General features: G+C 42.8%; 1 protein-coding gene across 4 annotated transcripts in view; it reads right to left on the reverse strand.

Annotated features, from left to right (window-relative positions):
- Positions 1–18,943, reverse strand: part of TMEM241 (transmembrane protein 241) — a 102,955-nt gene extending 84,012 nt beyond the window's left edge. For all 4 annotated transcript variants that reach the window (XR_007136667.1, XR_007136668.1, XM_047793917.1 and 1 more), the window contains exons 1-3: positions 18,786–18,943; positions 15,270–15,316; positions 12,780–12,857 (exon numbers count right to left, since the gene is read on the reverse strand). Coding sequence is in view for 2 of the 4 variants with exons in the window: in XM_047793917.1 (XP_047649873.1) it covers positions 12,780–12,857; positions 15,270–15,316; positions 18,786–18,857 (197 nt within the window). In the remaining 2 variants the exon portion in view is untranslated. The remainder of the gene's footprint in view (positions 1–12,779; positions 12,858–15,269; positions 15,317–18,785) is intronic.
- Between the last annotated feature and the right edge of the window lie 2,617 nt (positions 18,944–21,560).

A 21,560-nucleotide genomic window follows, 5' to 3' on the forward strand; every position in this document is an offset into this window, starting at 1 on the left:
GAACTTCTGCATATATATTAGTGTGTACCCCAACACTCAAACTGTAAGTTCCATAAAGGTAGGAATCATGTTTGTTTTGTTCATATAAATAAATGTAAAATAGTACGTGATAAATAAGGCAAAGGCGACTAAGGGACTGTAATATACCATAAGGGCACCCTACCTAGCCAGTGAAGATAGGAAAACCTTCCTCAGATAGGTGATGCTGAGATAAAACCCAAAACTGAACTGGGTACAGGGGGTGGGATGGAGCAGTGGAAGGGATACAATTTTCCAAATATAGCATGTGCAAAGGCCCGGTGGCAGGGAGAAGCTGGGAAAAGTTAAGTTCAGCTTGAGCAGATGGAGAGAGAAACCCAGGGATAGGAAGGATGTGATGATCTGATCTACATTTTTGGAAGGACTGCTCTGGCTACAGTATCAAGAAGAGGATGGAATGGGGTTAGGAATGAGAGTGTGGGAGGTCAGGTAGGTAGACACTGCAGTGGTCCAGACAAGAAATGATGGTGATGGAGAGAATGGACCACTTTGAAAAATCAATAGGACTTGGTGATCATTTCCACTGGAGGTTGAGGGATAGAAGACATCAAAGATGACTCCCAGGTTTCCAGTTTGAATAAGGGGTGGATGCTGGTGCACTGAGATAAAACAAACTGGAAGAGGTTTGCCTAGGAAAATCATGAGCTCAGTCTTAAAAATCACAAACTTGGAACACCCAAGCAGAGACGTCAAGTGAGGACTGGACATAAGAGTCCAAGAGTCCCTACCCCATCTCCCCTTCCGTTCTCTGGTGAGCAAGAATACACTATTAAATATGTCTTACCCTTGATTGTCCTGTATTCCCTTATCCCTCAGTTTTAAGTATAAAATTCAAGTATCTTTCCCTTCGGTCCATTATTCACAGCAATAAGAGTCTGTGCTTCTTTGTGCTTTTGCCATCTCTTAAAGTACTTTTGAAAAACCTTTTTCTTCAACAGGAAATGAAACTATAATCTCAATATCCTAGTGAGGTCTGCTAAAACTAAGGATTCTTTCCTTGGGAGATACAGCAATAAGTAATGGGAATCAGACCAGCTTCTGGGCACTGGAGAGTATAATTTTATAATGTTCGCATGGTTGCCCAAATCTTTGGAAATTATAATTAGCGCTCTTCACTCCCAAGGAATGTTCCAGCAGTTAGCTGACTAACTTTAACCAACAGCTCTAAGAGAAGGACAAACTTCACCCATGTCTCTGGGTGATGCCCTTTCTTCTGGGTCAGGGCCTCTAGGGCTGGGGTCATCTAGGGGTCATCTAGGAGTAGGGGCAAGAGGGATGCACAGGTACAGAGCAGGCGTTGTGGGCAGTGGAAAGAATATAGTTAAGCAAACCTTCCTATTTAGGAGGTTTATATCCCTACTCTCAAGCTGAGTTTGCGCTGAGAGCTCAGGGTTTTTAAAATTTATGAAATGGCGATAATAACACTCAGAAGGCAACTGAGAGAATTTCCTAAGAGGACGAATACAGCATGTGGGGCAGCGCATGACACGTTGAAAATAGCGCCACCTCTCCATAAATGTTCTCCTCCTGGCTTTTCCACACATTAACTCCAAGGACAAAGGCCACTAGGAAAGACTGATAGATCCACCCACATAAAATGGCCCAAAACACCACAAAGACAATTGAAAGATGATTTACAAAGCAGGAAAAATATTGGTAACATATAAACAGGCTGGAGTTTAATATTCCTGATATATAATGTATTTACAAATCAACAAGAAAAAAAAAGTCAATGGACAAAAACGGGTAATTTTCTCTTTCCTTTTTCTGTTTGTGTTTCTCTCGCTCACCTCTTTCTCTCTCTACCTCTCTCTCTTTCTCACATACACACACATAAGAAATACAAATGGACAATAAATATATGAAGTTATTCAATCTACCAAATACAAGAAGAATTCTTTTTTATTTTATTTTTTGTCTTTTTGCCATTTCTTAGGCTGCTCCCGAGACATATGGAGGTTCCCAAGCTAGGGGTTTGAATTGGAGCTCTAGCCACTGGCCTGCACCACAGCCACAGCAACACAGGATCCGAGCCATGTCTGTGATCTACAGCACAGCTCACGGCAACGCTGGATCCTTAACCCACTGAGCGACGCCAAGAATTGAACCCTCATCCTCATGGATACTAGTCGGGTTTGTTACTGCTGAGCCACAATGGAACTAACTCCCTGTGCTGGTTTATTTTTGCACTGCCCTGCCTACCATCAAAGGAGGCAAGATAGGGTTAAGTCCTGAGGAGGTCCTGCAGAATCTCGAGTCTCTGCTGTAAGGACCTCTGGGGAAGTGCTAAGTGTGCGTGTGTGTGTGCGCGCGCGCGCGCGCGCGCGTGTGTGTGTGTGTGTGTGTGTGTGTGTGTGTGTATGTGTGGTGGGGGGAGGGTCTCATAGCAAATCCCAGGCGCCTTTTGAAAGACTATTTGCTAAGGGGTCTGCTTTGAATATAGCGGTGATTTTTCTTACATGATTTATAAGCACAAATGCTGCATCTTATTTGCATCGTGTACTTTTTGTCTTTTGCTGGTGTACATTCTGCTGTCCCTAAGAACCCTGATGAATAACGCATTTTACAAGAAGCTAACAATAGTCTGTTGGCATGAATCGTAAAACTGTTGTTATTGAGATGAAGGCTGATTAAATTAAATCACTTGTTTTTCAAATAGAGCATGCATTATTGAGGGAACATCTGCTCCCTGAAAACACTCAGTTTATCTATTCCTGGGAGCCTGGTGGGATTCTTGAGCTGAATTCTTGAAAATTCTGCATTATACTGACACCTAGTGACCTAAAAGCAGTTTCCAAACATGAAAATAACATGACCAAGATACTAGGGTTCCTCTACTAACTATTGATTGGCATTACCTAAACCTCAGTAACACACTGGAGTTCCTGCTGTGGTGCAGTGGGTTAACAACCCCATTGCAGTGGCTCCAGTGGCTGCAGAGGCATGGATTCAGTCCCTGGCCGGGTACAGTGTGTTCAAGCCTACACCATTGCTGCAGCTGCAGCTCAGATTGTGTCCCTAGCCAGGGATTTTCCATATGCCATGGGCGGGGCCATTTTTTAAAAATTAAATAAATAAAATAAAAATTAAAAATCAGTAATACACCTTACAACTGCCAAGTCAATCTCTGCTTCACAGTGTACAGGGACTTCTGTATATATTAACTTCCTAATTACAGAAGTTGCCTAATTTCATTCTTTTGGTCCATTCCCGGTGAATATGGTCCTCAAAGAGTCTTACTCCCTTTTCTCTCCCTCTCCTACTATTCTGAGAGCTTTCTCCTTCTTTACTCCTCCCCTGACTCACAGAGAGCCACACTCCCTTGACAAATCCCAGCCCTAACATGGTAAGGGCCCTCCCTGAGCAAAGTAAGGCTTGGTGTCCCGTCTCTCGGTACGTAAGTCCTACAACACTAATGTTACCGGAACCCAAGGACCCTGTGATGACAGCTTCTCACAGAGGATAGCTTAGAGCCGGAGGTGGCAAACAAATCTCTTGGGCCAAATCCCACCTGCTGCCTGTCGCTGAAAATAGCATTGCCTTGGCACACAGCCACACCCATCCATTTCCATTGTGCGTGGTGCTCTCTTGCTACAACAGCAGAGTTGAGGAGTTGGGCCAGACTGTATGGCCCACAGAGCCTAAAACATTTACTCACGGGCTCATGTGCTGACCCCTGATTTAGAGTCAGCAGCTTGGGTCCCAAGGTCTGGAACTTCTGAGCTGTGGTACCCTCTGGCATCACACCCCTCCTCTGGGAGGACCGAGGCTGGATGTGCAGCTGCGTGAGCCTTAGGAGACGGATGGCAGGGACTGCCCAGAACAGGGATGCCAGTACTAAGAAATACAGTCCAAAAAAGAACTACAGGCTACCCAGGTCCCCGAGTCAGTAAGGCAGGACAGAAGAGGCATGGATCTCATCTCTAATAGAGATGAGAAAGAAAGAAAATCCAGTACGAGCACCTTGTGGGCAAACAGTGCACGAGGGACTACAAATCCAAGCTAAGGTGTAAGACAGAACACCTCTGCTCTCAGGTCTGGGTGGGTTTACATTCCATACCATTGACTTAAGAGGCCAGAAAGGGCTGTATGGACACAGAGTGACAGCTACACGTGGTGAATCTATGATAAATTGTGAGTTCAAAAGATTTCTAGGTACTGCAGGGGTCAAAGGCCAAAAAATCCCATCCTAGAGTTCCCGTTGTGGCTCAGTGGGTTAAGAATCCAACACAGTGTCTGTAAGGATGAGGGTTCAATCCCTGGCCTTGCTCAGTGGATTAAGAATCCAGTGTTGTCATGAGTTGTGGTGTAGGTCACAGATGCAGCTCGGATCCCTCGTTGCTGTGGCTGGGGTGTAGGCCTGGCAGCTGCAGCTCCAACTCTGACTCCTAGCCTGGGCCTCCATATGCCACAAGTGTGGTCCTAAAAAAAGAAAAACATCCCATCCTAAGACAAATACTGCATGGTATCCCTTATATGTGGAAATTTTTTTTTTTTTTAGCGCTGCACTCACAGCATATGGAGGTTCTCAGGCTAGGGGTCTAATCGGAGCTACAGCTGCCGGCCTACACCACAGCCACAGCCATGTGGGATCCAAGCCACGTCTGCGACCTACACCACAGCTCACGGCAATGCCGGACCCTTAACCCACTGAGCAAGGCCAGGGATCGAACCCACAACCTCCTGATTCCTAGTCTGATTCGTTTCCACTGCGCCATGACAGGAACTCCAGAATCTTTTTTTTAAAAAGTCCAATTCATAGAAACAGTAGAAAAGTGGTTGTCAGGAATTGGGGGGAACAGGGAGAGTTTGGTAAAAGGGCACAAACTTTCAGCTACAAGGTGAATCACGTATATCGATTATTCATGGATGACAAATAATGTATCCTATGAGCATCTAATTATAATATGGTGACTTCAGTTGATAACATGGTCTGGATAACTGAAACTTGCTGAGATAGTAGAACTTAAAGAAAAAGATAAGTGATAGATGGGTTCATCAACTAGATGGTAGGAATCTTTCACAATATATACATATAGCAAGTCATTGCATTGTCCATTTTAACTACATTCAAATCTTATTTGCAAATGGTACTTCAATAAATCTGGAAAAAAAATCCTTCTCTTTTACCATCACTGACCTCCTGGCTCCCCCCAGAGATGCCCCCAATCAGCACACCAGCATCAATCAGATTTATTCACTATTATATGCTACCAGTGGCTCTCAGAATGTCTCCTAGGGAAGTTTTTTGTTGTGTTTTTTTGTTTTTTGTTTGTTTGTTTGTTTAGGGCCACCCTTGTGACATATGGAAATTCCCAGGCTAGGGGAGCTGCAGCTGAAACCAACACCACAGCCACAACAACACCAGATCCGAGAAGTTCCTGTCATGGCGCAGTGGTTAACAAATCTGACTAGGAACCATGAGGTTGCAGTTTTGATCCCTGGCCTCACTCAGTAGGTTAAGGGTCTGGCATCACCGTGAGCTGTGGTGTAGGTCGCAGACACGGCTCGGATACCGAGTTGCTGTGGCTCTGGCGTAGGCCAGCGGCTACAGCTCTGATTAGACCCCTGGCCTGGGAACCTCTATATGCCAGGGTGCGGCCCTAGAAAAGACAAAAAAACAAAAACAAAAACAAAAACCAACACCAGATCCGAGCCGAGTCTGCGACCTATGCTGTAGCTCATGGAAACGCCAGATCCTTAACCCACTGAGCAATGCCAGGGATCAAACCCACATCCTCAGGGGTACTAGTCAGGTTCTTAACTGGCTGAGCCACAGTGGCAACTCCCCTTCTGGGGAAGTTTTGAAAGCTGGCTTTATTTCCCCCCAAAAGTAGTTTCAACATATGTATACTTGCGAAGCAGGGAAGACTATCTCAAACACATGAATGTGAATGCAACTTTGTGAGCAAAGATGACTTTTTATAAAACTACAAGTCACTCAACATGAAGTATCAATACACTGCAACATTATTTGGGAAATTTCAACCACCAGTGACTTTGATGAAGGTGGGCTAGCTCACTTAAAATCCAATCAATAATCAATCATTAAAAAGAAGTACAATCTAATTGGTTGTCTCACTGTTCATTTCCTGAGGGACAGAGCTGAGTTAATTTGGAGGTTTTATATTTACTATGGTTCTCCAGTAAAGACGCTCAATGGAAGACTAAGGGGTGGGGATTGCTTCATCTGTTAGAAATCTCTGGTCACAAAGGTATTATCATATAGGGTTTTTGTTGTTGTTTTGTCTGTTTGTTTGTTTAGGGCTGAGGTGAGGCATATGGAAGGAAGTTCCTGAGTCAGGGGTTGAATCCGAGCTGCAGCTGCCAGCCTACACCAGAGCCCCAGCAACGTGGGATCCGAGCCCCATCTGTGACCTACACCACAGCTCAGGGCAACACTGATTTTAACCCACTGAGTGAGGCAAAGGATTGAACCTGTATCCTCAGGGATGCTAGTCAGGTTCTCAACCCACTGAGCCATGATAGGAAGGCCATGGCATAAGCTTTTTAACTGTGAATTTCTCATACTTGAAAATCTTAAGAGTCAAAGATTGGGAGTTCCCATCGTGGCTCAGTAGTTAATGAATCTGACTAGGAACCATGAGGTTAAAGGTTCGATCCCTGGCCTTGCTCAGTGGGTTAAGGATCTGGCATTGCCATGAGCTGTGGTGTAGGTCACAGACGTGGCTCGGATCCCATGTTGTTGTGATTGTGGTGTAGACCAGAGGCTCCAGCTCCAATTAGACCCCTAGCCTAGGAACCTCCGTATGTCACAGGTGCAGCCCTAGAAAAGACAAAAAGACAAAAAAAAAAGTCAAAGATTTTCTCTCTTATGTGTAGTGGACAAAAAGTGGCAAGGAGGTTAGAGATTGCTTTCAAAATGTTTTCATTTAAACATGTAGCCTGGTAATACAGGGGCCAGAAGACGGCACCTAAAGTCTCCAATAAAATCGCACCTGAGTCTGTCCTCAGTGATGGTTCTAGAATCTAATAGAGTTACATGGTCTCACTGTACTACAGACCTCTGGTCAGCTGAAACAGGTCACAATGTTCTTTGAGGATCACGTTTTGGAAATACAGAGAGCCTTTGGTGCAAGGCTCCAACATCTGCTAGGAAAATCACTTCAATGTTCTACAAAGGCTTGGCCACAGCAGGAGCCACTACATAATGACACGCTTGTGGCTGGACACCAGCGCTCTCTTTCCCAAGACAGAGGCTTCCAGAACATCATCCAGCAATCGCTCATAACAACTGGTTGCTGGGTAATCATCCTGGAAGGAGAATGATTCCACAGGGTCACTTAGTGGAGTCAATGATGATGTGGCCAGAGGCTGACCGATACAGCAGGTGTGGCCCCTCTGCAGTGCAGGAAACACGGTTCCAGGTCCTAAGACTTGTTTGAGAGGGAATCTGGGATTATGCTGTGCTCTGGCCTATAAGGACAGTCTAAATGAGCTCTCTATGTTATATTCTATCAAGGACCACTTTGGGGCCCACCCTTCAGCCCATCTTTATAATCCCCACTCCACAACGTCACTGGGGACTCCTAACTGCCTTCCTGCTGCTGTTCCCTTTTTTTTTTTGTCTTTTTGTCTTTTTAGGGCCGCACCCGCGGCATATGGAGGGTCCCAGGCCAGGGGTCTCTGGGAGCTGTAGCCGCCGGCCTACACCACAGCCACAGCAACGCCAGATCCTTAACCCACTGAGCAAGGCCAGGGATCAAACCCGCAACCTCATGGTTCCTAGTCGGATTCGTATCCTCTGTGCCACGACAGGAACTCCTGTTCCCATTTTCAGTAGAGCCCAACCTCTGCTCACTCTGCACGAGGACATAGTCACACAGCAAAGCTGAGTTTCAGTTCTGTAATGACATAATTAGAAAGCCAAGCCCCAGGGGAACAGCAGCCACAGCAAACACAAACACAGCCCAGGCACACATGAAAGAACACTGGGGCTGGGTCTCTGCTGCCAGCTATCTGGTTACACGCCCCTTTGCCAAGAGCCAGTGGGAACTGGAAACCCTGAGCTGTGATGGCAATAATTAAGCATAAGACCCACTACAAACTAAGACACTGGAGTCTTGGATAAGAAGCTTAACTAAGCTGACATCGTGTGGGCAGCGGTGAAACCATCTAAGGGGATAGAGGTGAAAAGGTCTCTAGGACATTTTGCAAGGCGACTAAAAAAGAGTATGATAGCAGCTCTTTCAAGATGCATGGCACCTAGCATCATGCAAGTTCAAGGGACAGCAGTGTCCAGTGGGTCTCAAACGTCTCAGTCCAGGACCACTTCTTCTGGGAAAAGCATCTCGAGAATCTCTGACTTCACTCAGTTCTACTAGTCATTCTCCCCACCCAACAAAAAAATGTGATAACATACGAAGAATTGCATCAACAGATGACTAGATAAACAAAATGCAGTGTACATGTGGTATAGCAACAAAATGTGGTGTATATACACCATGAAGTATTATTCAGCCTTAAAAGGAAGGAAATCGACAGAGTTCCCATTGTGGTTCAGTGGTTAATGAACCCGACTAGTAACCATGAGGTTGTGGGTTCGATCCCTGGCCTCACTCAGTGGGTTAAGGATCTGGTGTTGCCATGAGCTCTGGTGTAGGTTGCAGATGCGGCTCCGATCTGGTGTTGCTGTGGCTGTGGTGTAGGCTGGCAGCTGCAGCTCTGATTTGACCCCTAATCTGGGAACCTTCATATGCTGCGAGTGCAGCCCTAAAAAGACCAAAAAAAAAAAAAAAAAAGCATGTTTTAAGTATGAACAATGGCATTGCTTTTAAGGAAATATGACTAAGGGAATGTTTAAAAGATCATGATTGGAGTTCCTGCTGTCACACAACGGGATAGGCAGTGTCTCTGCAGTGAAAGGACGAAGGTTTGATCCCCAGCCCAGCACAGCGTGTTAAAGGGTATGGTGTTGCCACATCTGTGGCATAGGTTGCAACTGTGGCTTGGATCTGATCCCCGGCCTGGGGAACTCCATATGTCGAGGGGCAGCAAAAAAGGGGAAGAAAAAAAACAAACCATTCCATCAGAAATTATACGACAATCACAGTAAGGAACACTGTAAGCAGAAGACCCATACTGATCAGCATGGTGGACCCCAGTCCAAAATCTGACAGCCAATTCTCTTGCTTCTGTTGAGGGATACATTCAGCTATTTAGGAGTCAAAATGCCTAAGGATTTAAATAAATATTAGAACTATCACAGGCCTTGTGAATTCAGGGCTTGTATTTGTTTAAACAAAGACCCAATTCTCCCTGAACTATCCACTATAACAATGGAGTATAAAGTAAGACTGTGTATGACATCACGTATAAAAATCCCAAAAGCTCCTGTATTTTATCAAGTAGAGGATGCTCTACTATGGAAATGCAAATTATGACTCAATGAACTATTCCTTGGGATTAGTTAAGCATCTTGTATGGAATATTCTTTTTTTATTATTTACTGAAGTATACAATGTTGGTTAATTTCTGCTGTACAGTAAAGTGATCCAGTTATAAATAGGTACATATACATACAGAGTAGTACATATATGTAGTTCCCTGTGCTATGCAAGAGGACCTTGTAGTTAATCCATCCTATACATAATAGTTTGCCTCTGCTAATCCCAAACTCCTAATCCTTCCTTCCCCTCCCTCCCTGCCCCTCAGCAAGTACAATCTGTTCTGTTTGTGAGTCTGTTTTTGTTTCATAGACATGTTGATTTTTTTTTTTTCCCCACTGTACAGCAAGGGGGTCAGGTTATCCTTACATGTATACATTACAATTACATTTTCCCCCCACCCTTTCTTCTGTTGCAACATGAGTATCTAGACAAAGTTCTCAATGCTATTCAGCAGGATCTCCTTGTAAATCTATTCTAAATTGTGTCTGATAAGCCCAAACTCCCGATCCCTCCCACTCCCTCCCCCTCCCATCAGGCAGCCACAAGTCTCTTCTCCAAGTCCATGATTTTCTTTTCTGAGGAGATGTTCATTTGTGCTGGATATTAGATTCCAGTTATAAGTGATATCATATGGTATTTGTCTTTGTCTTTCTGGCTCATTTCACTCAGTATGAGATTCTCTAGTTCCATCCATGTTGCTGCAAATGGCATGAAGTCATTCTTTTTTATGGCTGAGTAGTATTCCATTGTGTATGTATACCACTTCTTCCGAATCCAATCATCTGTCGATGGACATTTGGGTTGTTTCCATGTCTTGGCTATTGTGAATAGTGCTGCAATGAACATGCGGGTGCACGTGTCTCTTTTAAGTAGAGTTTTGTCCGGATAGATGCCCAAGAGTGGGATTGCGGGGTCATATGGAAGTTCTGTGTATAGATTTCTAAGGTATCTCCAAACTGTTCTCCATAGTGGCTGTACCAGTTTACATTCCCACCAACAGTGCAGGAGGGTTCCCTTTTCTCCACAGCCCCTCCAGCACTTGTTATTTGTGGATTTATTAATGATGGCCATTCTGACTGGTGTGAGGTGATATCTCATGGTAGTTTTGATTTGCATTTCTCTTATAATCAGCGATGTTGAGCATTTTTTCATGGGTTTGTTGGGACATGTTGATTTGTATTGCATTTTATGTTCCACATATAAATGATATTATGTGGTATTTGTCTTTCTCTTTCTGACTTACTTCACTTAGTATGATAATCTCCAGGTCCATCCATGTTGCTAAAGGTGGCATTATTTCATTCTTTTTTATGGCTAAGCATATTCCATTGTACATATACCACATATTCTTTACATATATAAATATATATTATTTTTTCTCATACTTGAAATATATATATATATATACACACACCACATATTCTTTAACCATTCACCTGTCAATGGACATTTAGGTTGTTTCCATGTCTTGGCTACAGTGAATAGTGCTGCTATGAATATTGTGTCAGATATTCTTTTGGGATGTAGACTATGATATAGTAAGGTCAGGGAAATTAATCCACACCCAAGTTTCCAGGACCTCTCTTTGTAAAACCTCTTCTTTTTTTTTTTTTTTTTTTATGGCTACCCCATGGCATACGGAATTCCCAGGCCAGGGATCAGATTCAAGCCTCAGTGGCAGCCTATGCCACAGCTATGGCAACAGATCCTTTAACCCACTGTGCCAGGCTGGCGATCAAAACTGCATCCTGGTGCTGCAGAGATGCTGCCAATCCTGCTGCACCACAGCAGGAACTCCTAAAATCTCTTAATACCAATATTTTGCTCTCCAGTTATACATTTTTAGGAGAAGCCAAATTATTAATATTTATACTAGACTTGTTCTCAAAGCTTCTCCAAAGTGCCAAGTCAAGGGATGACTTAGCAATAAAGCAGTTAATCTGATTCATGGAGAAGCTGGGCAGATAATTTGGACTCCAAAGCAAATGACTTGGCCGGATCACTCATTTGGGATGTTTATCTTATTTGTGTAACCTTGACTTCATTTTCTTTTCACTTCATGCATCATTTCAGGCAAGGCATGGTGTTCTCAAAGAATCATGAGGCTTTATCTAGGTGATGCAGGACTGGATAGCCAATTCCAATTAAAATTTTGGCTGGAAAAAAATGTCATGATCTCTGACATTTGTTTTAAATATATTTGAAAAGCTGTCTTAATAGAGTCATAATAACAATGCGTGATCTGAATGGGACCCTGGCAAAATATGAATTGGTCTATAGGTGGGATAATAATATTGTATCAATGTTAATTTCCTCATTTTTATAACTACCATAGTCATGTAAAAGAACATCCTTGCTCTTAGGAAATACATGCTTAATAACTTAGAAGTAAAGAAAATCTGGAGTTTCCATCATGGCTCAGCAGAAACGAAAACTGACTAGCATCCATGAGGACATGGGTTCAATCCCTGGCCTTTCTCAGTGGGTTAAGGATCCAGTGTTGCCGTGAGCTGTGGTGTAGGTCACAGACTCGGCTCAGATCTGGCATAGGTGTGGCTGGGTGTAGGCCGGCAGCTACAGCTCTGATTCAACCTCTGGCCTGGAAACCTCCATATGTCACAGGTGCAGCCGTAAAAAGACAAAAAAAAAGAAAGAAAGAAAAGAAAAAAGAAAATCTGCAAATTACTTTCAAGTAATTCAGAAAAAATTACATATAAACATGTATGTATGTATATATAAAGAGAAATGGTAAGAGAAGCAAGGTAAAATAATAATTGGGGAATCTGAGTATAGGGTATGGGAATTCTTTTTTTTTTTTTTTTTTGGCTGCATGCACAGCATATGGAAGTTCCCAAGCCAGTGACTGAACCTGTGCCACAGCAGTGACCCAAGCTGCTGCAGTGACAACACTGGATCCCCAACCTGCCAAGCCATGAAAGAACTCCAGGCATGGGAATTCTTTGTTCTATTTCCAACTTTTCTATAAGCAAGTAATAACTCCAAAATAAAAAATTTACCAACAAAATTTAAAGCTGATTTAATAACTTATTCATAGAGGGCCTATGATCTAAAACTAAGCTAAACTAATATGTATTATAAACTGTATGTCTCAGTTTATTTTAATATTGCATTAGTGGCCTCATTAACCAGGAAAATACTGCTTGAGTTCTATTTGATTATAAAATCATTGGATCTCAGGATTAGAAGGGAATTAAGCGATCAAACTCAAATAACCATCTGTGTTTCCCAATGCAACACCAGAAAAAGTTAAATAATATAAAAGGAAGCAGAGTATGAATCATGAGTCAAGCACAGAAGAGGTGGTTCTACCTTGAACTGCTGTTGATTTCCGCCCAGCCCAGTTTCCATGACGCATGAAGCAAGATTCCACCAATTAAGGTCTGCCACCTGAAAAAGATCAAGGCCAGTGTGAATTTCACAGCATGCCATGAAACGCCATCCAGCTCTGGCAGATCTGTTGATGGACACTTGATCCTTCTTATAAAACTTTCCTCCCACTTTCTCCTAATGGTCATCCCAATTCTCAAGCCCATTTTTCTCAACCTCTATTATTCCTTGAGTCCAGCTGTACCATTCAGTGCTGACACAGATGTTCCTCTCTTCTTATTCTAGATGTTTCCTGAACGACCTCCCCCATAGCCACGTCTCCATTACCTCTGTCCTGATGATTTCCAAATCCCTCTTCTCACCATGAGACATCCACTCCGATACCCCACCAGCTCCCGATGAAAGCATGTCTAAAACAATACCTTGAACCCCTCCTCCCCATCGTGGTGCTCCTCCCTATATGCCTAATCAGCCAAACCAGAAGGCGAGATGTCATCCTAGCCCACTACTACCATCACCTCTGTCATCTACTTACAAAATCCTATTGACTTTATCCACATAACATCTCTGAAATCCAAAGCCTTCCCCTCTATCCCTCTACTTAATTCAGACTCTTATCATCTCACACCTGGACCACAGCATCAGAACACTAACTGGTCCCCCTCTCTCCAGGGTTGTCTTGTATCATCCATTCTCCACCTCATAGCCAAAGGGTTTCTTCTAAAACATAAACCTGGAGTTCCTGTCACAGTGCATCAGAAACAAATCCGACTAGGAACCATGAGGTTGCGGGTTCGATCCCTGGCCTCACTCAGTGGATTGAGGATCTGGCATTGCCATGAGCTGTGGTGTAGGTTGCAGATGAGGCTCAGATCTGGCAGTGCTGTTGCTGTGGCATAGGCCAGCAACTGTAGCTCCAATTAGACCCCTAGCCTGGGAAGCTCCATAAGCTGCAGGTGAAGCCCTCAAAAGACCAAAAAAAAAGAAAGAAAGAAAGAAAGAAAGAAAATGGAAACCTAATTGTGCTCCTTACTTTAAAAAGAACTGATTCTTCCCTGTGCCTTAGGCAGCAGCTCTCAGCCTCTTTCCTGCCCCAACACACCTGGGGTCTGAAGCTCACGTGAGACACATCTCCTTACATGCAGAGGGGAGGGGGAGCCCAGGTGACAAGATCAACACCTCTCCCTGCCCCACTGCAGGAAGCACAGCAAAACGCCAATGAATGACGGGTACTATAGACATAACTTTATCCTGTTTCACACTTAGTGCTTTTTTACTTTCAGTGAATCACACATAAATTTCAAAACCTTATATTTACTTACTTACCTGGGAGGTGATCACACACACCCACATGCTAGGACACAACAATGAAGAACCTCTGGCCTACAGGACAAAGTCACTAGTGTGTGACACACAAGCCTGCCGAAAGTTGTACCCGCCCCTCGCCAGGGTCAGTTCCTGTCCGTCTGCCGATGGCAGCCACATTCCGGCCACACCCAACAGCCCAACCAACAGATTATTGAATTAAATAATCAAAATAATTAAAAACAAAATGAAATGGCAAGGAACAAATTGAAAAAAAAAAGAAATTTAAAAATATATGATGGAAAGGTGGTTGGCATCCTTCAAATATGAAGACAATTAAATTAATAAGAAAAATACTAAAACCCTAGTAAAAATAAAAGGGTAAAAGGCAAAAATAGGCAATTCACTGAAAAAAGAGATACAAGCAGATAGCATAAGAAAATGGTCCAACTTTATGGATTATCTAAGAAATGATAAGATAAAACAATGTGATACCATTTTTTGCTCATGAAATCAACAGGGAGGAAAAAAAGTCAACAGTCATGTTTTGCGTACAGTATCATAGGAACTTTCATATACAGTCTGGGCGACAATGTCAATTGGTAAAACTGTTCTGGAAAAGAATTTTTTAATATTCAAGCAGAATACTAAAGAATTTCATGTTCTTTAATTTAAATTTCTTATATAGGAATCTATTCCAAATGGTAAAAATGTGGCAGATGTGAATGTAAAGAGTATCTGATCACACTGTTGTGTTTATCCCCAAAAATGGGACACAATTTAAATGCCATTAACCAAATGGCTAAATAAATTACAGTATGTCTAATGAAACATTTGGAGTTCCTGTCGTGGCTCAGTGGTTAACGAATCTGACTAGGAACCATGAGGTTGTGGGTTCGATCCTTAGCCTCGCTCAGTGGGTTAAGGATCTGGCGTTGCTGTGAGCTGTGGTGTAGGTTGCAGACGTGGCTCAGATCCTCCGTTGCTGTGACTCTGATGTAGGCCTGCGACTACAGCTCTGATTAGACCCCTAGCCTGGGAACCTGCATGTGCTGCAGGTGCGACCCTAGAAAAGACCAAAAAAAAAAAAAAGATTTTTAAAGAACATTTAATGAAGCTGGTTGGACCTTCCTACAAATGAATATAAAGAGCATAAAAGATACTCACCCTTGGAATAATGTAGGGTAGGTAAATTTCAAGACAGACAGGACATACTGAAAAAAAAAAACAGATTAATGGATATTTTCATATTAGAATTGATAGACCATATATAATCAAAGAAATCCCTACTAAAGAAACATAAGCAGCAGAAATTTCAAAAAGGCTTTTATTCCTCCCAAAACATCATACACTGGTGTTAAAAAAAAAAAAAAAAAGAAAAGCCTTCCAATTCACACTAAAGAGAGGGGACCTGCTTTTCCCAGGGTCACCAGAAGCCTGACCACCTCTCAGTTGGGGACGGAGCAAAGTGGGACACAGAGCAACTGGGCCAGATGCTGTGGACACTCGACCATTCAACATCTTCCCAGACCCCAGAAGTGCCATGTTGTGACTACGGCAGCTCCAGAAAAAAAAACAAAAATGAAACAGACGAACCCCTGGACACAGTCTGTTTTCTTGGAGTACCCACTTTATCTGCTGCCCACTTTACCTAAAAATCCATCTCCTTCTGTGTTTCTCTTCAAGCAAGAACTGCTCCATCCTAGTTTTTCTTTCCTTTGTTTTCCTTCCATTTTTAGGGCTTTGTTTGGTTTTTGCATTCTAAGGATTTAATTTTTCCTAATTCTGCTTAGGTGTCTAACAATTTTTGGTGTGATTCTTAAAGGATTTTTTGTTAATTTTTCTAGTATTTATTATTTATTTATTTATTTATTTTGCTTTTTAGGGCCACACTTGTGGCATATGGAAGTTCCCAGGCTAGGGGTCTAATGGGAGCTGTTGCTGCTGGCCTACACCACAGCCACAGCAATGCCAGATCCGAGCTGAGTCTGCAACCCACACCACAGCTCACAGCAATGCTGGATCCTTAACCCACTGAGCGAGGCCAGGGATCGAACCCGCAACCTTATGGTTCCTAGTCAAATTTGTTTGCCGTGTGCCACGACAGGAACTCCTAAGTTTTGGGGTTTCCTTAAGGATTTTTAAAAGCCAACTCAGCTAAGACCAACTTATATTCCTATGACACCTTTTAATCAAATTTAGAGTACATTATCACTTTGTCCTTTTGGGTATCTTTTTCTATTTTTTTCTATAATTGAACACGAAGAACTTTTTAAAAGTCTAAGAACCATTAAATGCTTTTAAACAAGGACTCTTCTGATTCTTGGCATGATCTAAAAAGCACAAGAGACTGGTGTTGGGAAAATTTACATTTCTATTTTTTCCTTCATGGATTAGTCAACACATAATTCCTCTTGCATGAGCTCCAAAATGCCCTAATTATGGCTCCCTGCCTGTCTATATTTGCTAGGTCTATATATACTAGGAATGGACTTTCATTCTTCTCTGAAGTCTATTTACTCACATCATTCAATATGTTCTTCTCCACTTTTACCTGCTATTTTCTTTGCAAAATGGAGACAGAGAAAGGATTAAGTGAGCCATCTGGCCACGTCCTGCACCGCCCATAACAATCATGGAAATAACAAGTGCTCATTTATTGTGTGCTGAGCTTTGTCCTAGATACTGAGGGAGACAGAAAATGCTGAAGCTCTCACCTCACTTTGCTAAAGAATAGTGAACAAAACCGTGGGAAAAGAAATCTCTGATAAATGGAATCTAAGTCCTAACCATCTCTCCTTTCAGTAGCCCCTCAAGCCTCTGAAGAGCGTTGCCCAGAGCAAAATGCTATTTGGTAGAAAAACAGGGAGCAGTTCTCAAGGAAAAGAAAGAACAAGGTGGGAGCCTTTGAAAGGAGAGAAGACGTGGACTCTGTCTCTGGGCTAAACACTGTGAGGGGACAGAGAGGTAGCTGCCTGGGCTCTGGACCTGGTTACTGCTGGAACCTCTCACAGGATGGAGGAACAGGCCAGCCCTCAAGGGCCAGGAAAGCCAAAATACTTGCTGTTCAAACTTCAAACAAAAATCAACCATACTTTTAAATAATTTAAATAAATGTGCAAGGTGTTTTTTGTTTAGCGCTTTTCTTTCTAGAAATAGAAAAGAGCGTGAGGAGAAAACTACACAGAGAAACATGAAAATAAAGAAACTAGCATAGAATCTTTTAAAAATGGGAAGAGCACATCCTCTGCTGTAGACACAAAAAATTCTTCAAAGAGTTCCCTGGTGGGTCAACAGGTTAAGGACCTGCTTAACCAGCAGTTGTCACTGCTGCGGCTCAGGTAGCAGCTATGGCATGCATTCGATCCCTGGCCCAGGAACTTCTGTATGCCTCAGGCTCACCCAAAAACAAACAAACAAACAACAACAACAAAAAAAAAACTTCACTAACTTAAAAGAAAATTCACTTGGCAGAGACTAGAGGCAGGAGAACCTATGCTGTGCCCATGGCACAGCTCCTTTTCCGTCTGGCTTCCACCTGGCCCACCCTCACCTGCCTTGGCTGCCACAAGGAAGTGAACCTGTCCTGGTTGAAACAATGGCATAATCTAAAAGGTACAAAGTCCCTACCCAGGGACCTGTTATCAACCTCTCTCACCCCTACCTGGACCTGTATCTCCTCTCCACCACCTCGATCCCATCCCCTTTCTCTTTCCACAATCTCCTCAACTCTTTGCAGCTCTGATTCAGCCCCTAGCCTGGGAACTCCCATAGGCTGCAGGTACAGCCCTTGAAAAAAATTTTAAGAAAATGCTACCTGTTAGTAGTTCTTTTCCAGAGAGCAAGAAGGTTTTGTTTTGTTTTTCCTTAAGCGGGAGTGGGGAGAGAGCAGTAGGAACTTACAGTGGGGGAAGGTGGTTCTAGGCCCCCTATCACTTGGTGTCGACCCCAAAATCCTGAACAGGGGTGATGGCCCACCCTAGCTTACAGGGGTCCAACATTTCATTGCATGGTACCAAATCCAACGCCAGCTTCTCCCTCCTAACAAAACAAAAAAATAGTACCACTGTCTTTTTGTCTCTTCATCAAAAGGGTTTTTATGACATTTACTTTAAATAAAGTTTACATTTTATTTTTTTAAATAGTTCCATGAACAACTCTTGAATATACTGGAAGTGCCTAAAATGGAGACTTAGAAAAAACAGGTTTGGGAATCAGTAATGTACAGTGGAGATGGATTGATATTTTCTATTTAGAGGCTTTTGGAGCCCTGCGGTTTCTGGGGCAGGAGCTGTTTAGAAGAGGAGGTAGGATGTGTGTGATTTCTTCTCCTCCTCCTCCTCCTCCTCCTCCTCCTCCTCCTCCTCGAGGGAACAGAAGCCAATTGTTTTTCTTTCCCTAAAAAGTAGCCCACATATCCAAAAAATAAGTTCCTGGCAATTCACCGGTCAAAATGACCAGTTTTCCAAGAGATGTAAAGGATGCACTACAGGACGAGAAACGGGGACAGTACCTCCCAAGAATCCTACTTCTAAAAGAGCATGGTACACAGTCGTTTTCTTCTCCATCATCATTAGAAACAAATCAGATAAAAAGCTGGAGGCAGCATCTGTTCCACGTCCGATTTAGGGACTCAGATCCCCCACCGGCAATTATCACCACCCCGCACCGCCCCCGCCTCACCTTGTTCGTGAGGTAAGAAGCCAGGTAGCAGGTACAAAACGTGAGGCCGACCAGGCACCTCCTCATGCACATCTGCCAATGTGCACCTCTTCCCGGGGACCCCCGGGAACCCCAAAGCCGCCGCGGGAGCCGGCCAACGCCGCTACTGCCAGGACCGCCACGTGGGTGCTAACTCCGCCAATCCGCATGGGGACCGCCTCTTAAAGGGGCCTCCGCTCAGCAAGCCCCCCCCCCCGCCCCCCGCCCCGTCGGCGGTGGGTAGGGCGGCACCCAGCTGCCCGGGACTGCAGTGGGCAATAAGAGAGGCTGCGACAGCCTGTGGAGCAAGCATGGATCTTTGTTACTGCACAAAAGTAGAAGAGGGGAAAAGAAGCAATTGACAAAACAATTCACAATCTATTACCATTCAAAAAAAAAAAAAAAAAAGTGTTTATAGCGCTCTCTGATGGGACCAGAATGTTATTTGTGCTTTACTGAATTTTCCCAATTTTCTACACTGAGTCTGTATTACTTTAGCAAATGACACCCAAAAAAGCTAACAACAAAAGTATTATTTTAAAGGAAGGAAGACTGAGAGTGGAGGAAATATAACGAGTATAGTTTTTTCTGTAGGGGAAGTAAAAAGCCCTTTAAAATGTCCATAAAATAAATCCTTCAAGTACAAGCAAGCACAGCCGCTCTTCGTAGTCTCTAGGGTGGAAAAATTACCCACTTAGGCTTGGGACCGATAATAGTAAGTATGCACGAAAACATACTGATGGACTTTGTCAGGAACTAGAGGCACAGGTGTCTCCACCTGTAGAAACATACAGATTTTTAGAAATAACCCAAACACCTGGAAACCTTCACTTTTTTAAATCAGTATTCCCAGTGTGAAATTGCTTATCAAGCTATATTATCCAATACTAGATATATTGTCTCCACCTAAGACACAATTAAACTAAAAAGTTAGGATTTCCTCTACATTATTTTAGAAAACCTGTTTCAGAGCTAAATAGTCCTTACAAAGAAAATTTTGCCTAATAGAATTTGCTTGAAATTAATTGTTATTTACCTGAGATTTCCCTGAGCTCTTTTAGGAGATGAATAAATTCGATTTGAGCCTTATTATTTCCTAGCTATTGGTTTTTTGTTTTGTTTTGTTTTGTCTTTTTGTCTTTTTAGGGCTGCACCCACGGCATGCAGAGGTTCCCAGGCTAGGGGTTGAATTGGAGCTGTAGCTGCCAGCCTATGCCAGAGCCACAGCAATGCTGGATCCAAGCCGCATCTGCGACCTACACCACAACTCACAGCCACGCTGGATCCTTAACCCACTGTGTGAGGCCAGGGATCAAAGGGCAACCTCGTGGTTCCTGGTCAGATTCGTTAACCCCTGAGCCACCCACGGGAACTCCCCTAGTTATTGTTTAACTTGTTTTCTTTGACAAAATTTGTTTAGCAATCAGGAACAACCAGAAGTAAAGAACCACACAAATAGAAGTTGATATTTGTAGCAAAAGTGCTAATAGGTCTTGCTAGGGGTATTGGTTTTTCCAAAACTGCATTATTTTGTTCCACAAAATGAACTAAATTAAGGCTGTATAAAATAAAATCATCGGGGCTTACACCGACAAACAAGCTGCTGTATATGACTAAGTTAGACCTTTTATATACAAAAAAAGATTTAACTACTTTAGTGAGATCTTGAGCTCAAAGGGCCATAGTTAGAAATTTACTTTTTGAAAATTGATCTATAAGTACTCAATTAATGTTTATTGAATTAAAAAAAGAGGGGGTCTTGGATTAAACAATACCTTGTGGGTTCCTCCCCCCACAAATCTTTCTTAATAATAAATTTTTTGACCACACAATGGAGAATTCTCAAAAATGGCAGAAGCAGCTGCATACATTTTTAAACTCCCTAAATTCCCCTTAAAATGTAATATCAATATCTCTTATGACTATGGATGCAAAAATCCTCAACAAAACACTAGCAAATAGAATAAAATAGAAATATACACCATGACCAGTGATTTATCTCAGGAAATAAGGTTGGTTTAACATCTGAAAATCAATTAATTTAATACCAATAGAATAAAGGACAAAAATCACACCATCATCTCAGCAGAAACAGATAAGGCATTTGACACAATTCAACACCCTTCTGGGAGTTCCCTGAGGGTCAGACAGTTAGGCCTCTGTGCTTTCACTGTTGCGGCCCAGGTTCAATCCCTGATCTGGGAACTGAGATACTACATTCAAGCTGCTACACAAAACATAAATAAATAAAATAAAATTTCAACACCCTTCCATAACAAAAACACAAAAAGGAGTTCCCATTGTGACTTAGCAGGTTAAGGAACCAATTAGTATCTATGAGGATGCAGGTTTGATCCCCGGCATCATTCAGTGGGTTAAGGATCCAGTGTTGCCATGAGCTGTGGTATAGGTAGCAAATGCAGCTCGGAGCTGGTCTTGCTGTGGCTGTGGTGTAGGCCAGCAGCTGCAGCTCTGATTCTACCCTTGGCCTGGGGAATTCCTTATGCTGAGGATAAGGCCCTAAAAAAAAATAAAAAATAAAAAATTCCATTTGGTTTCTCTGCAGTAATTAATAAGCTGATCCTAAAATTGAAATGGAAATTCAAAACAATCTTGAATAAGAAAAACAAAGTTAAAAGACTCATTATTCTTTTTTTTTTTTTTTATTGTTGTTGTTGTTGCTATTTCTTGGGCCACTCCCACGGCATATGGAGGTTCCCAGGCTAGGGGTCGAATTGGAGCTGTAGCCACCGGCCT

The sequence above is a fragment of the Phacochoerus africanus genome, chromosome 8 (genome assembly GCF_016906955.1).
Source record: "Phacochoerus africanus isolate WHEZ1 chromosome 8, ROS_Pafr_v1, whole genome shotgun sequence".
In the NCBI taxonomy this organism is placed as follows: Eukaryota; Metazoa; Chordata; class Mammalia; order Artiodactyla; family Suidae; genus Phacochoerus; species Phacochoerus africanus.